At 43.7% G+C, this 12,113-nt stretch overlaps 1 protein-coding gene across 1 annotated transcript in view; it reads right to left on the minus strand.

Annotated features, from left to right (window-relative positions):
• Positions 1–359: 359 nt before the first annotated feature.
• The window catches only part of cxadr (CXADR Ig-like cell adhesion molecule), a 34,975-nt gene continuing 23,221 nt past the window's right edge, over positions 360–12,113 (minus strand). The window contains exons 3-7 of the mRNA XM_063895421.1: positions 10,620–10,824; positions 6,199–6,354; positions 5,985–6,107; positions 4,800–4,938; positions 360–3,193 (exon numbers count right to left, since the gene is read on the minus strand). Of these exons, the coding sequence (XP_063751491.1) occupies positions 2,914–3,193; positions 4,800–4,938; positions 5,985–6,107; positions 6,199–6,354; positions 10,620–10,824 (903 nt within the window). The 3' untranslated portion in view covers positions 360–2,913. The remainder of the gene's footprint in view (positions 3,194–4,799; positions 4,939–5,984; positions 6,108–6,198; positions 6,355–10,619; positions 10,825–12,113) is intronic.

Here is a 12,113-nt window from a genome sequence, read left to right on the forward strand (position 1 = left end):
AGCAGTTGCCTGGCAATGCAATTCTGTTGAAACAGTGTATAGGATATTCACAGTGCTGGTAGGCAAGCTGTCAAAAACCTTTGCATGTTTATTCTGAAGCTGAGTGGCGGGCATTGGAGGCAGCAGGTTGGCTTAATTGATTAATTACATCATTAAGCGGTTAGAAAGTCACCTCACCTGGTGTGAGGGGTGGAATTCAATGGCTTATTAAAATTAATCACAGTCAAAAAGCTGCAGGAAGCCGACTCCCAGGAGAACACGCACCGCTGGAGAGAAGGGAAATTGAGTTTTATTCACACTCAAGTCAACAAAGCTGCTACTGCTTAAAAAAACAAACAAACATGGATGGCCATTCTGTCTTAATTTCAAGGACTTTTATTATTCAAAAATACAGCACAAAAAAAATACACACAAAGAAAAAAATGGTTTTCACACAGTGTGCAAACCTCAAAGGAGATCTTCATACAATATTAGCACTCTGATTTCAAAGCCACAGTTTATATTGTTAGTAGTTGTGAGCACATAGGGGGGCAGTAAGGGGACCATCGCCCTAACAACTCGGTTGTTTGTCAGCAGGTAAAGCCTAACTACAATTTTACAGGGGCCCATCCTGACACCAAACGTCTTCATGAACAATACACTTGCTATCAAACACACATCAGTGTTAAAGAGAAACTGACAGATGTAGCTTCTTTGTCTGGGCAGGCCCATGTCTCACTTTCCTTGGTGTTAAAAGTAGGTGTGACAACAAATCTGCCGGGAAATACCGGTGCCAAGATGTTCCAACAACTGTCAGCTCCCCTTAGATCCCAGAATATACACAAAAAACATACAGGGCACTCATTCACAATCATACTAAGGAGCGTTCATACTGTACTGTCACGACCCACACTGACCCTTCTCTTCAGTTTCAGATAGATTTGCCAAGCACAGCACGGCAGAGTATCACATATACATACCAACAGCATTTTTATATCATTCAACTGTGTTGTGATTAGATGGGGTAACTCTAACAGGGTATTTATAGATATATATAATGTTAGTTTTTGAAAAGCACTTAAAGTTAAAAAAACTAAACGTAACGTTTATATTTAAAAATCAAAGCTTAACACTATGGGGGACTTGTGAGCAATAGGTGGATTGTGGAAAATCCTAAAATTGACCCAATGGAGGCAACAGAAACAATCAATAGGCTCATTGTGTGCTGAATATCATATTATTCTAGGGGCTGTGGGCTGTGGCCGCCACTCGGATGATGCTTCTGAACGTAGCACAACACGCATAGGCGGACATGCTACGGCACAACTCAACTGGGGCAACAAGGCACAATAGAAGTTATCTGAATCCAGCTGTTATGGCTGAGCAGAGCGGAACTGAGGGAGGTGTGTAAGGCTGCAATAAAGAATAAAACAAGGCAATTAAAAAAGTTAAAACACAGATTGCCCCATACAAGTACTCATACTGTTTTTTTTCACAATCGCAGACAAGTTGAGATGTTAGGCTTCCAAAATATGTTAGCAAACGATGGAAGAAGGGGCATGGTTGAGAGTGGAATAACTGCAATGAGCTATGGCAACTTGCACTGACTGACGGACTGAACGAGCATTTCTATTATCCGCCGCTGAACTGCACAATGAATTCAAACCACAGTGGTTGTAAAGTGAATGCAGAGCAGTAATATCCAGCATTCTAAGGCTTTTCTCATTTGTTCCTCTTTGTGGGCACTTTCTTCATGTCGGCAGGCTTCACTTCCTTCATTATAAAGTCCAATTAATGCTACAGAAGCCTTGAAAGGTTTCACATTGACCACAGAGAGAAGGTTAATCCAGATATATCGGCTCCTTGTAATGCAACTGCAAATGAGAATTGCATATGCTGGACATCTGGGGGAGGGGCTGATAATGAAGATAATTAATTAAGACCTGATGCTCTTCTGTTTGTGTGTGGAGAGGGCTACATGTTGCGCTGGTGGCAGGGGTTAGGGGCCTGTTGACAGTCAAACACAATCAGAGCAGATTGCTCGGTGAAGCCTGTTGTCCAGCTGCCTCTATACACTACCTCCTCTAAGATCTCAGGAGGAGGGATGGCGCTCTTTTGTTGTTAAGCTTTGTCAAGAGGCAAAAATCCACCCAATCACAAGATGGGGTGGTACCTACCCCTCACCATCAGCCAATCCTTTTGAGTTCTGCCCCTCCCCACCACACTGGACAATTCAAAACAGCAAACTGTTTAACAGAAAATGGCTGTCCTACATACACTTTTCTTTCTTCTAAAAATTCATCCTTCAATTTCTCTAAAAAGGTCAACATTCCTCTCTACCAATGGAATTAAAAATGTCAAAAAAATTCTGTAATGGAGTTATTAAAAAGACGATAAATGAACAATACATTTCCCATTCAGAAACATACACATATATTCACACACATACAGCTGCAGTTATATACATACGTGCATGCATACAGCTCGGGGCCAATTAGGGGCCTCAATCTGATTTCAACATTAAGTACCTCTACAGCAATGGCCATCTATATATATATATAAAAAAAAAAACATGCATTCACTTATGTACAATATCATTTGTATATTGACCATTTTGCTTTAAAATCCACACTAATTCATGTTTCAGTGAGAAAGTCAAGGAAGTACAATTCATAAAAGTTTGTTTTTTTAATGCATTTCTATTTGATAAAAAGTTAATGTGCTCTGTCGTGATTCCAGTAAATCTCTATGTTCTCTCTTCAGCACCACAGCAGAGCCAGGTCTTCATAAGAAGATACACTCCCGTTTGTAATCAATGTTGAGCTAAAGTCAGGCGAGTCAGTCCACCCCAACGCTAGCGCCATCTTCATTGGCTATATCCCACTCCCTCCCCAACACCCTCCTCACATGGCCCCCCCAGGACAAGTGGACATGCTACACAATAGAGCCGTCCCTGTTCTGAGCAGGGATCATGACGGCGACGCCCCCCATGCGGCTGAGGTTGGGACCCGCCATCCTGGTAGCAGTGGGTGGGGGCAGAGGGACCGTGCTGGGAGGCCTCTCATACTCCTCTGATGGGATCTTGTCGTACTGGGGCTTCAGGGCGTACTCGTGCAGGTTGGAGGGCGACATGGAGCCCAGGGAGGAGCGCTGGCTGCCCACGGTGAAGCTGCGCGCCGTTGAAACCCGACTCTTAGGAGGCGGCACGTCCTCTCTGAAAGGAAACAAGACAGCATTTAGACAACGTAACATCAACATAACAACAACAATATTTTTGTTTACGACGCAATACATCTGACCAGCAGGGCTAAAAGCGATTTAGTGCAGAGTCATGTAGTATTTTTTAATGAATGGACTGTTTGCTTATACAGTATATGGTTAAACGTGTTGTTTGTATCTACATGACATGGTAAAGACAGCCTGTGCCAAGAACTGCATTTCCATTGCATCCCCGATATTCCTCATGGAGCCCTAGCCATTTAGAGAAAGTGATTATGAAAAATGATTCTCTAAGGTGCTTTAAACCAAAGGAAGTTTGATGATGCACATGAATAAAGGTGTGTGATTTCTGGAGGAAAACAATGAATACTATAGGAGTCAGCATGAGTCATTTCAAGAGCGAAACATAATTTGACTCGATAAAAGGGGGATAAATCATTGGAGACGGCCTATGATTGGCTGGGGCGGTGTGCACTGACTGTAATAGCCTGCAGACACAGAGTTGAACAACCCAGCACAGCGATGCCCTAGTCTCCCTCTGCCACCACATTAACAACTAATAAGCAGCAATAATCCAGTTAAATGCTCAATCAAACTGAGCCTGAAGGGCTGGAGCTTGTTTAGTCCATAGCTTCATGTGGTGGTGTTTCAGTGTGTGTGTGTGTGTGTGTGTGTGTGTGTGTGTGTGTGTGTGTGTGTGTGTGTGTGTGTGTGTGTGTGTGTGTGTGTGTGTGTGTGTGTGTGTGTGTGTGTGTGTGCGTGCGAGACAGAACCAGTGGTCTAATCCTCTTTGTCCTACAGCGCCAGTGTCACATTGTGGTCTCAGACAGATTCAGTCCGTAGCAGAGTGATAGTAAGCCTGGGGGTTGAGCTGAGCCCATGGGCTGGATGGACAGTTGGATTGGGGGGGGCTAGGTGGCTCTGGAGGGAGGGCGGGGGTTAGCCAGCAGCAGACATTACACTGGATCCACAGAGCAAACAAAGCTTTCAAACTGATTACCACAGCTGTTTATTTGAGGAGGGGTAAAAAAAAAGGAAAACGCTGATGGAGAGAAACATTTTCATGGCTGTTGGAGACGTGTTGTTGTGTTTGCATTAGTGCCAGGGTGTGTGTGTGTGTGTGTGTGTGTGTGTGTGTGTGTGTGTGTGTGTGTGTGTGTGTGTGTGTGTGTGTGTGTGTGTGTGTGTGTGTGTGTGTGTGTGTGTGTGTGTGTTTGGTTCAAGTTGACAACAGGTCACACTAGCTGATAATCACTAGTAACTTGGGCTGCACTAGTGGAAATTCAGATATATATTGGATTTTCTCTCTTCCAATATATTTTGCGATCATAAAAATGTTCACCCAAATGTGTTTTTCATTAACCTAGTGCAATTAGAATGCAATATAAAAAGAGACTTGTTCTATTTACAACTTTGCGCTGTAAAAGCTGAAACGATAGATTGTGTATGTTCCCAATGGTCTTTTTTAGGCTTGCATTTGATCCAGAATTAAAGCAACCAAAGACATTTCTTATACAACAAAGTCTCCACAGTGTTAGAAAACGTCATTCCATCAAAATGGAGCTTCAGGTATCCTTGAGGGGAGTCATGATGTTATGTACCTTATCTCATTGCAGATCTCCTTCTCGTACTTTTTCCTGTGACGGGCACGGCAGCAGCAGAACAGGATGATGGCGATGGTGATGAGGAGCAGGAGGACGGCTATAATGGCCCCTGCGATGATGCCTGGAGTGTTGGGGGCTGGATGACAAGGAAGGAAAGGGTTTAGGTTTGCTAAATGTCATTAGAGTAGCAATGACTTCCTGCTTCCTACGAAATAATTCAAATACTGCTGGATTATCTCCGAAAACGAAGTGCTTCTTTGATCATGTATTTGGGTGGTTTACACATCTAGCAACTATTCTTAGCCTAATGAGGGAACAGCAGTAGGATTTTACTGTAGTGACTGTTTGTGGGTGAGCAAATATTGAACACAGTTGAGCTTAGGCTGTACACGTGCTGATAAGTGTACCACTGGAACAGTCACAGGAAGAGAGAGGTGTACATTTCTAGCCATGCTAGTGGCATGGCTTCAGGGTAATAACATGAGTCCAGACTTAAATATCGCAACTAGGGCTACAAGGATTAGTCAATTAATGAATTTGATGGTACCGCATTTCAATTTTGAGAATTGTCCAGGTTTTTTTTCCCATAAAAATGATTAAATATAACATTTTTATTTAATAATAGATATTATTAGGTTTTTTACTTTTGGATAAATCAAGACTCTTGATACAATACTTCATACCAAATACCAGCAGTACCACTAGGCTCAGCTGTAGTTTGTGTTTTCAGGCAGCAAATACTAGCATGAAAGACGGTAAACATTATACCCATTAAAGCATTCTGATGATACATTTGTGCAGCTTTTTGAGTTCAGCAAGCACAATAGCGACGGGCGACTGTGGCGGCGAGGTAGTGCGGTTGTCTTTCAACCGTCTTCCATCGCAGCCCGAGCAGTTAACATGTCGATTCTTAACCCCGATTTGCTCCCGATGGCATGGCCAGCAGTGTATGAATGTGTGTGAAAGGTAGTTCCTGGAGCAAAAGTGTACTGCTCTGTATGAACGGGTGTGATGTTTGTACAGTATGTAAAGGGCTTTGAGGGGTCGAAAAGACTGGATCAAGCGCTATATAAGTACAAGTCCATTTACCATCCATCTACCATTATCTAGCTGACCATCCGACAGCAGAACAACAGGTCTAAATGTGAAAGGGCATCAAGGTGAGGTTAGTCGGGCACTCACGAGGTGTCACGTTGAGGTACAGGGTGCATTCCTCAGAGCCAACACGGTTGCTGGCAACGCAGTGGTAGGAGCCAGATGCGCTGGCAGATGCGTTCCTCACATTAACGGTGCCTCCCACTGGATCTGTAGTGAGGGCAAAGAACACATCAATGAATAGAAGACCACAGAGGATCTGTGTGTGAATGTGATTTTCCACTTGTCTGGTAGAGCTTACCCATCACGGCAGAGCTGGGCAGCAGCTTGTGGCCGCTGGTCTTCTCCCAGCTGTATTGCAGGGGGTTGGTGCCCTCTTTGGATATGCACCTCAGCACGATGTCTTTGCCTTCCTCTGTGGGGCCTTCAGTGTAGCACCTGGGCTTGGAAGGCTTCACTGTGGAGAGGAATGGAATGGTTGAGAGATGTGAATAATAATAATAATAATAATAATAATAATAATAATAATAATAATAACAACAACCACAACTAGGTGGCCGCATTAGAAACTGTCCTCCAGAGTACAACTGTGTTTTTTTGTTGCGCATGGGTTTTGTGTATACCTAAAGTTCATTTCCTCCCTTGCTCAAAGTAGCAATCATTATCATAATGAGAGCCATAATCAGAGTAATTGATACAGCTGCTGTCATTACAGGAGCTGTCACTCAGGATAATCATGAGAGGGAGCCGCGTGCCATTGGACACACAAACACACGTGCATGTAGCCTTCAGGGTTTAGGATGGAGGCAAAGCTTTCTCTCTTGAAGCCAAACGTGTGCAAACACTCCTTGGCCAGTCAGAGCGCTGGCAGGAGATGAGATGGGGGATTCAAAAACAAACAGCGTTTCAAATTAAAAGCAGGACGACTCCAATGAAACCCAGACATGCAGTCAGCCAGCCGAGAAAGGGGGAGGGGGAGAAAAGGAGAAAGGGACTATGAGAGGAAATGTTTCTCAGGCCACAATCCAAGTCTGTGTTCACTGACAGAAGGCTGACATCAGGGTGGGGATGGTCGTGTAACAACAGAACCCTGATGTGGGGATCTCTACATCTGAACCAGGTGTCATGTGGGGGGGGGTTGGAGTTTAGCAGGTATAAACGTGAGGATTAACAGCAGACTGACAGCACTCTGCGCTCTTACTAATCTAATAAACACACAGGGGGTCACGGCGGAGGGGGCAAAACAGAGAGCTGGAGAGAACAAAAATTAGGCGAGCGTTGACGGACAGATGGTGGAGTGATGGGGGCCAAGGCTATCCAGCTCCTAACTCGAGGGCATGCTTGTTGCTGCTACCGTGGCGCGCACACACACACACACACACACACACACACACACACACACACACACACACACACACACACACACACACACACACACACACACACACACACACACACACACACACACACACACACACACACACACACACACACACACACACACACACACACACACACACACACACACACACACACACACACACACACACACACACACACACACACACACACACACAAAATGTCAAGAGAGCTATGACATTTTGAATGCATCTTTTAAAAGGTGAAAGTCAACTCGACTCAACGCGTCAGAGGACTGTAACACACCAGCTTCTCTTATTAGGACTGCTGTCCGATGAGCAGATTTATTTGTTTGAAAGATGAGGTCAACGAAGAAGGTGACGGAGGCTGGAGGAGCACAGAGAAATAAAGGCCAGAGCGATACAGCTAACCTGGCTCTGTTATACGAACAATGAATTCAGATTTATGAGTTGCACAAGGCTATCTTGTGGAAGAGATAAGCACAAAAGGGAATGCTAGATTGTGGCATTCATTGCAGTCAAGACGAGGCACACAACTGACAATTGAGAGTTGAATGGTAAAGCGAAGTATAAGCGACTAGTGCGTACTAAAAACCAGGCAGAACGAATTAAAGAGATTGGCTTTTGAGCTTTACAGCGAGATACTGAATGCGATGAGGAATGCCTGAACATCAAGCATGCAGAGCTCTAGGATTGGCTGCTGAGTGCATGGTGGGGTTAGGGGTGAGCAATATATTGATTATAATCGCTGTATTGCGGCATGTTGTATGTGGGTTGTAGCACATGAACATTGAGTATAAATATGAACTGTCATGTCATTTAAACCGTTGGAATTGCACTCGCTTTTTCAAAACCCTGAAGTGAAGTGCCAAACCAATTTTTCTTTCATATTGAGATCAGGAATGGTAATGGAAGTTGCCAACTCCACTTGATGTTTGGTTATATTATATACATTGTTTTGCTTGTATACTGTATACTAGGAATCACGAAAACACAAGAAATTGCCTTCAGAATAAAAGTGGCTTTAACAAGCAAAAAGTCTCTCAAGTTTCACAATCCATAAAAAATAATGATTTAAATAATGCCTGGAAAAATTATTTGCCAGATGTGTATGAAATTTCAACACTAAATATTACCAAATTGCCAGTGCACCACTGCAGTTTTCTAGAAAGATCATGCTGGTATGATCATACGCATTAAAGATATAAAACGGTTTGGTTATTTAAAAGAAAATATCAAGATGCATATCGTAAATAGCTTAATATCTAGAAAATAGAAAGAAATATTTATAAGCCATATCGCTCGACCTACTGTTAGGTCTGGTGGAAATCAGTTTGAAGGAGTTGAGAGTTGCTGACGTGCAGCGCGGGGCTGCAGGTGGGTACTCTCCTCATGTTAACTTCAATGTCCCGGGGCAACCAGAGGAGAATACACAACAAGGGATGCTACCCACTGCGTAGTACCTGGACACCAAATGCTATGCAGGTGTCAGCATGTTTGCATACGCTCGTATTTCTGACAAGCCACAGCAACAAGCAGTGTATAAAGTAAGGTGTGTTTATGCTTGTGCACACGTATGCACGCACGTCTCCGGACCGTCCACCTTGTGACAAGATCGACCTGAAGGTAAAATGCAGAGCAGGCAAGATGTCCTTCCCTCTCCTTGTCAATGTTTCTCTGCTAAAAACACCCCTGCCCCTTGGGTCAATAGCTAGAAGGCTGTCAGCTTGTGTAGCCTCGAGCTATCTCTCTCTCTCATGCACACACATACACGCTATGGCTGTTAGCATAAAACCATTATGAAAGTGGGATATGCATTTAAGTCCCTTAGCTGATGCTCTTGGAATTGATCGACAAATTATTCAGGGTTAAGGAATTCAATAAACCACAAACATTATGTCTGCAGGAACTGCAAGCAAAGTAATAAACAAAATGCAAATACAAATACAAATGTATCAACAATGCATATAACATATAGTTTATAACTGCTTGTGCATGGTATTGCATTGCAACTGATGATACTTGCAGTCTATTTTCTTTTTGGATGGGATTTAAAAATCAGCAGTTTGCTAACCTCTCTCAGCAGTGAGGAATGAGGAACGGCTGTAGGGAGGAGAAGCTGTCAAAGCAAATCTCCGAGCATAAGTGTGAATCAGCGAAGACTTAAGCAGCAACTCCTATTGAACTTGCTTCTGGTTGGATCAATTTTTATGTGAAATAGCCTCCCCAAAGGCTTACCAGTACTTCCTGTGTCAGCTGCAGTCACACTTAAATGTCAGATTATCTGTGGCCATTCATCTCTGCTATTAGAGAAGTGCTTAGTAGAGCCACAAAACAACTTAAAAGAAGCCGGTTTGTTTTCAAGTTGCTCGTCTTTCTGCTTGAGCTAATTTGTGCAGTACTGTCAACAATATCAGCAGCCATTCTCTGAAGCCAGGCCTATCTTTGGAAAGCAGAAACTATTCTGATAAGAGCGCTGCGATAACAGCACCATATGCAGCTTATGCCACAACACAGACTGGTGCAGCGCATGTGGGTTTGTTTTTCCCATATGCAAATAGCAGGCTGGTTTCGGGAGGCGATTCACTTTCGACATCATTTAGTCAGTTGACCGACCAGCAAGGCCACTGTGTGCGAGCGTGTTTGCCTAAGGAGTGAATCATCCGACTTACACAACTGGGATGTGTCACCCATCTCACCCTGTGCAATAAAAAGACAGCTGACTGCATAGACTCCACTTCTGAGGTTTGTTCCCATTTTTGAAAAGACGGGATAACGTAGTACACTTTGAAAATAATTTGTGATTTTCAGGATCATTTGTTTTATTACCTTTTCCTGTACTGTTACCATTTCCAAATGAAAAATAAATATGTAATCAGCTCTGAAAACAATATTTGTTTTCACATTTAATATCATGAACGAATGTTATATGTTCAAGCTCACAACAATACAGCATTTCATTAAATTGAAAAGGGAGCTTTTATTATATAAAAAAGCAATACACTAACTGCAATAATCGAGACTAAGACTAAATAGAAATACAGGAATTAATTATAAATCATGTCCGCAGCATATAGTGCAAAGATTAATCAGGATTATCATGTTAGACATAATTACAGAACATCTAGGATAAATACAGAAGTGCATCACAAAGGCTGCGATGCTCTACAGCCTACAGGAAGGGCATGCACATTTTAGAAGGGATTACATCAAAACAGCAAAGGAGGGCAAAGGCCATGTGATTTGTTGCATTTCCTCTGTGTAGAGAGAAAGAGTTCACCCTGTTAGAAACTAAGACTGGCAGCCTAACACCAGAGTGTGCGGAGAGGTTGGTTCCACTCACCCATGACAATCAGCAGCATCTTCCGGCTGCGGATACCCGGAGCCTTTTTCACCTTACACTGGTAGGTTCCCGAGTCGGACGACTTTAACCCTGTCAGGTTGATGGAGGCATCGCCGTTCTTGGGGTCGGCTGAGTTGAAGTGAACTCGACCCTTCATTTGGGCATAGTAGTCTTCGTAGGCACGGTCACCGGAGTACAAGATCACCTGGAATGAAGACGAGAGCAGGAAAAGACTTAACATACTTAAAAGTGATGTACAGCTGTACCTGTGCATGAAAACACATTCTAGACAAATATAAAACAAAGGCCTTGGAGCAGTCTTGTGCTTCCTGAAAGTTAAGGCCTTGCTCACTGAACCAGTCAAAATGTATTTAAGAGAGAAAGCCCCTTCCCTTCATCTCCACAGTGCCCTTCGGCCTGGCAATATGTGCTGCTCTGCCCTTTCTGTGCTAACAAGAATGAAAGTGGAACAAAGTAACCACTGTGGAGCCAAATCAACACCTGCTGTGTCAACAAAGAGCAGTAGCCCCTAATTCCGTACACACACACACACACACACGTACACCCCCCCACCCCCCACTCACAGTCTGGGTATTAAGATCAGCAAGGAAATGCCTAGAAATAAAGGCCAGGTGGAGCCAAAGAGAATCCTCCTAGCTGGTAGCTCGGATGATGGAGGAGGGGAAAAAACAAAAACACAAGGAAGAGAACATGGAGGGTAAAAGAAAAGCAAACGACATTGAAAACAGATCTCATTCTCCTTCATAGACACTGGCATATTCTTCCACATTTCCATGGAGACAGTCATCAACAGGCTTTTCTGTGCCATGATCAATGCCAGGCATACGCACAGCAGCAATACCCCAGGGTGGAGCGGAGCAGAGAGGAGAAACTAAACATGGCAGGAGGAGAGGAAGAATAATGAACCCATCAGAGGAGGCAGAACATTTAAAAGGGAGCACGAGCGGAGCAAAACAAAAAAGGGAAAGATGTTTTTTCTGTGTGATTACAGCAAGTTGCCTCTCTGCAACATTTCCTACTTGAAGCCTAGTTCCCCCTAGCTCGAGGGCAAGAGTGCTCACAATGGCCGCCATGTTAATCTTGTCCATATTAGCCATGTAAACAGGTAATGTAGTTAAAATTCCACCTGGCTCTCCGGGGAGGGAAACCTATCCTTCAAACTTCTCGGGGGATCAGAACATCAGCAGTAATAACAGCAATATGCGAGATGAGACCACGGAGAAGAGGAAATTAAATTGCCCCAAGCTCAGCCAGACAAGGAGTCTCACTTGAGCTCCACCACTTCACAGGCACGCAGATGGGAGTGCTTACACACATGCACACCTCTAGCTAAAAAAAATCTGAACTGCACAATAACCTTGAGAATCATGATCCAATGAAAAAAAGAATCCCATAAAGAGCCCGGGGAATGAAAATGAAAAGGGCAAATGACTAGACAAGCTGACGGGGGCTGGAGAGGACTGTGTGTGTCTG

The sequence above is a fragment of the Eleginops maclovinus genome, chromosome 11 (genome assembly GCF_036324505.1).
Source record: "Eleginops maclovinus isolate JMC-PN-2008 ecotype Puerto Natales chromosome 11, JC_Emac_rtc_rv5, whole genome shotgun sequence".
In the NCBI taxonomy this organism is placed as follows: Eukaryota; Metazoa; Chordata; class Actinopteri; order Perciformes; family Eleginopidae; genus Eleginops; species Eleginops maclovinus.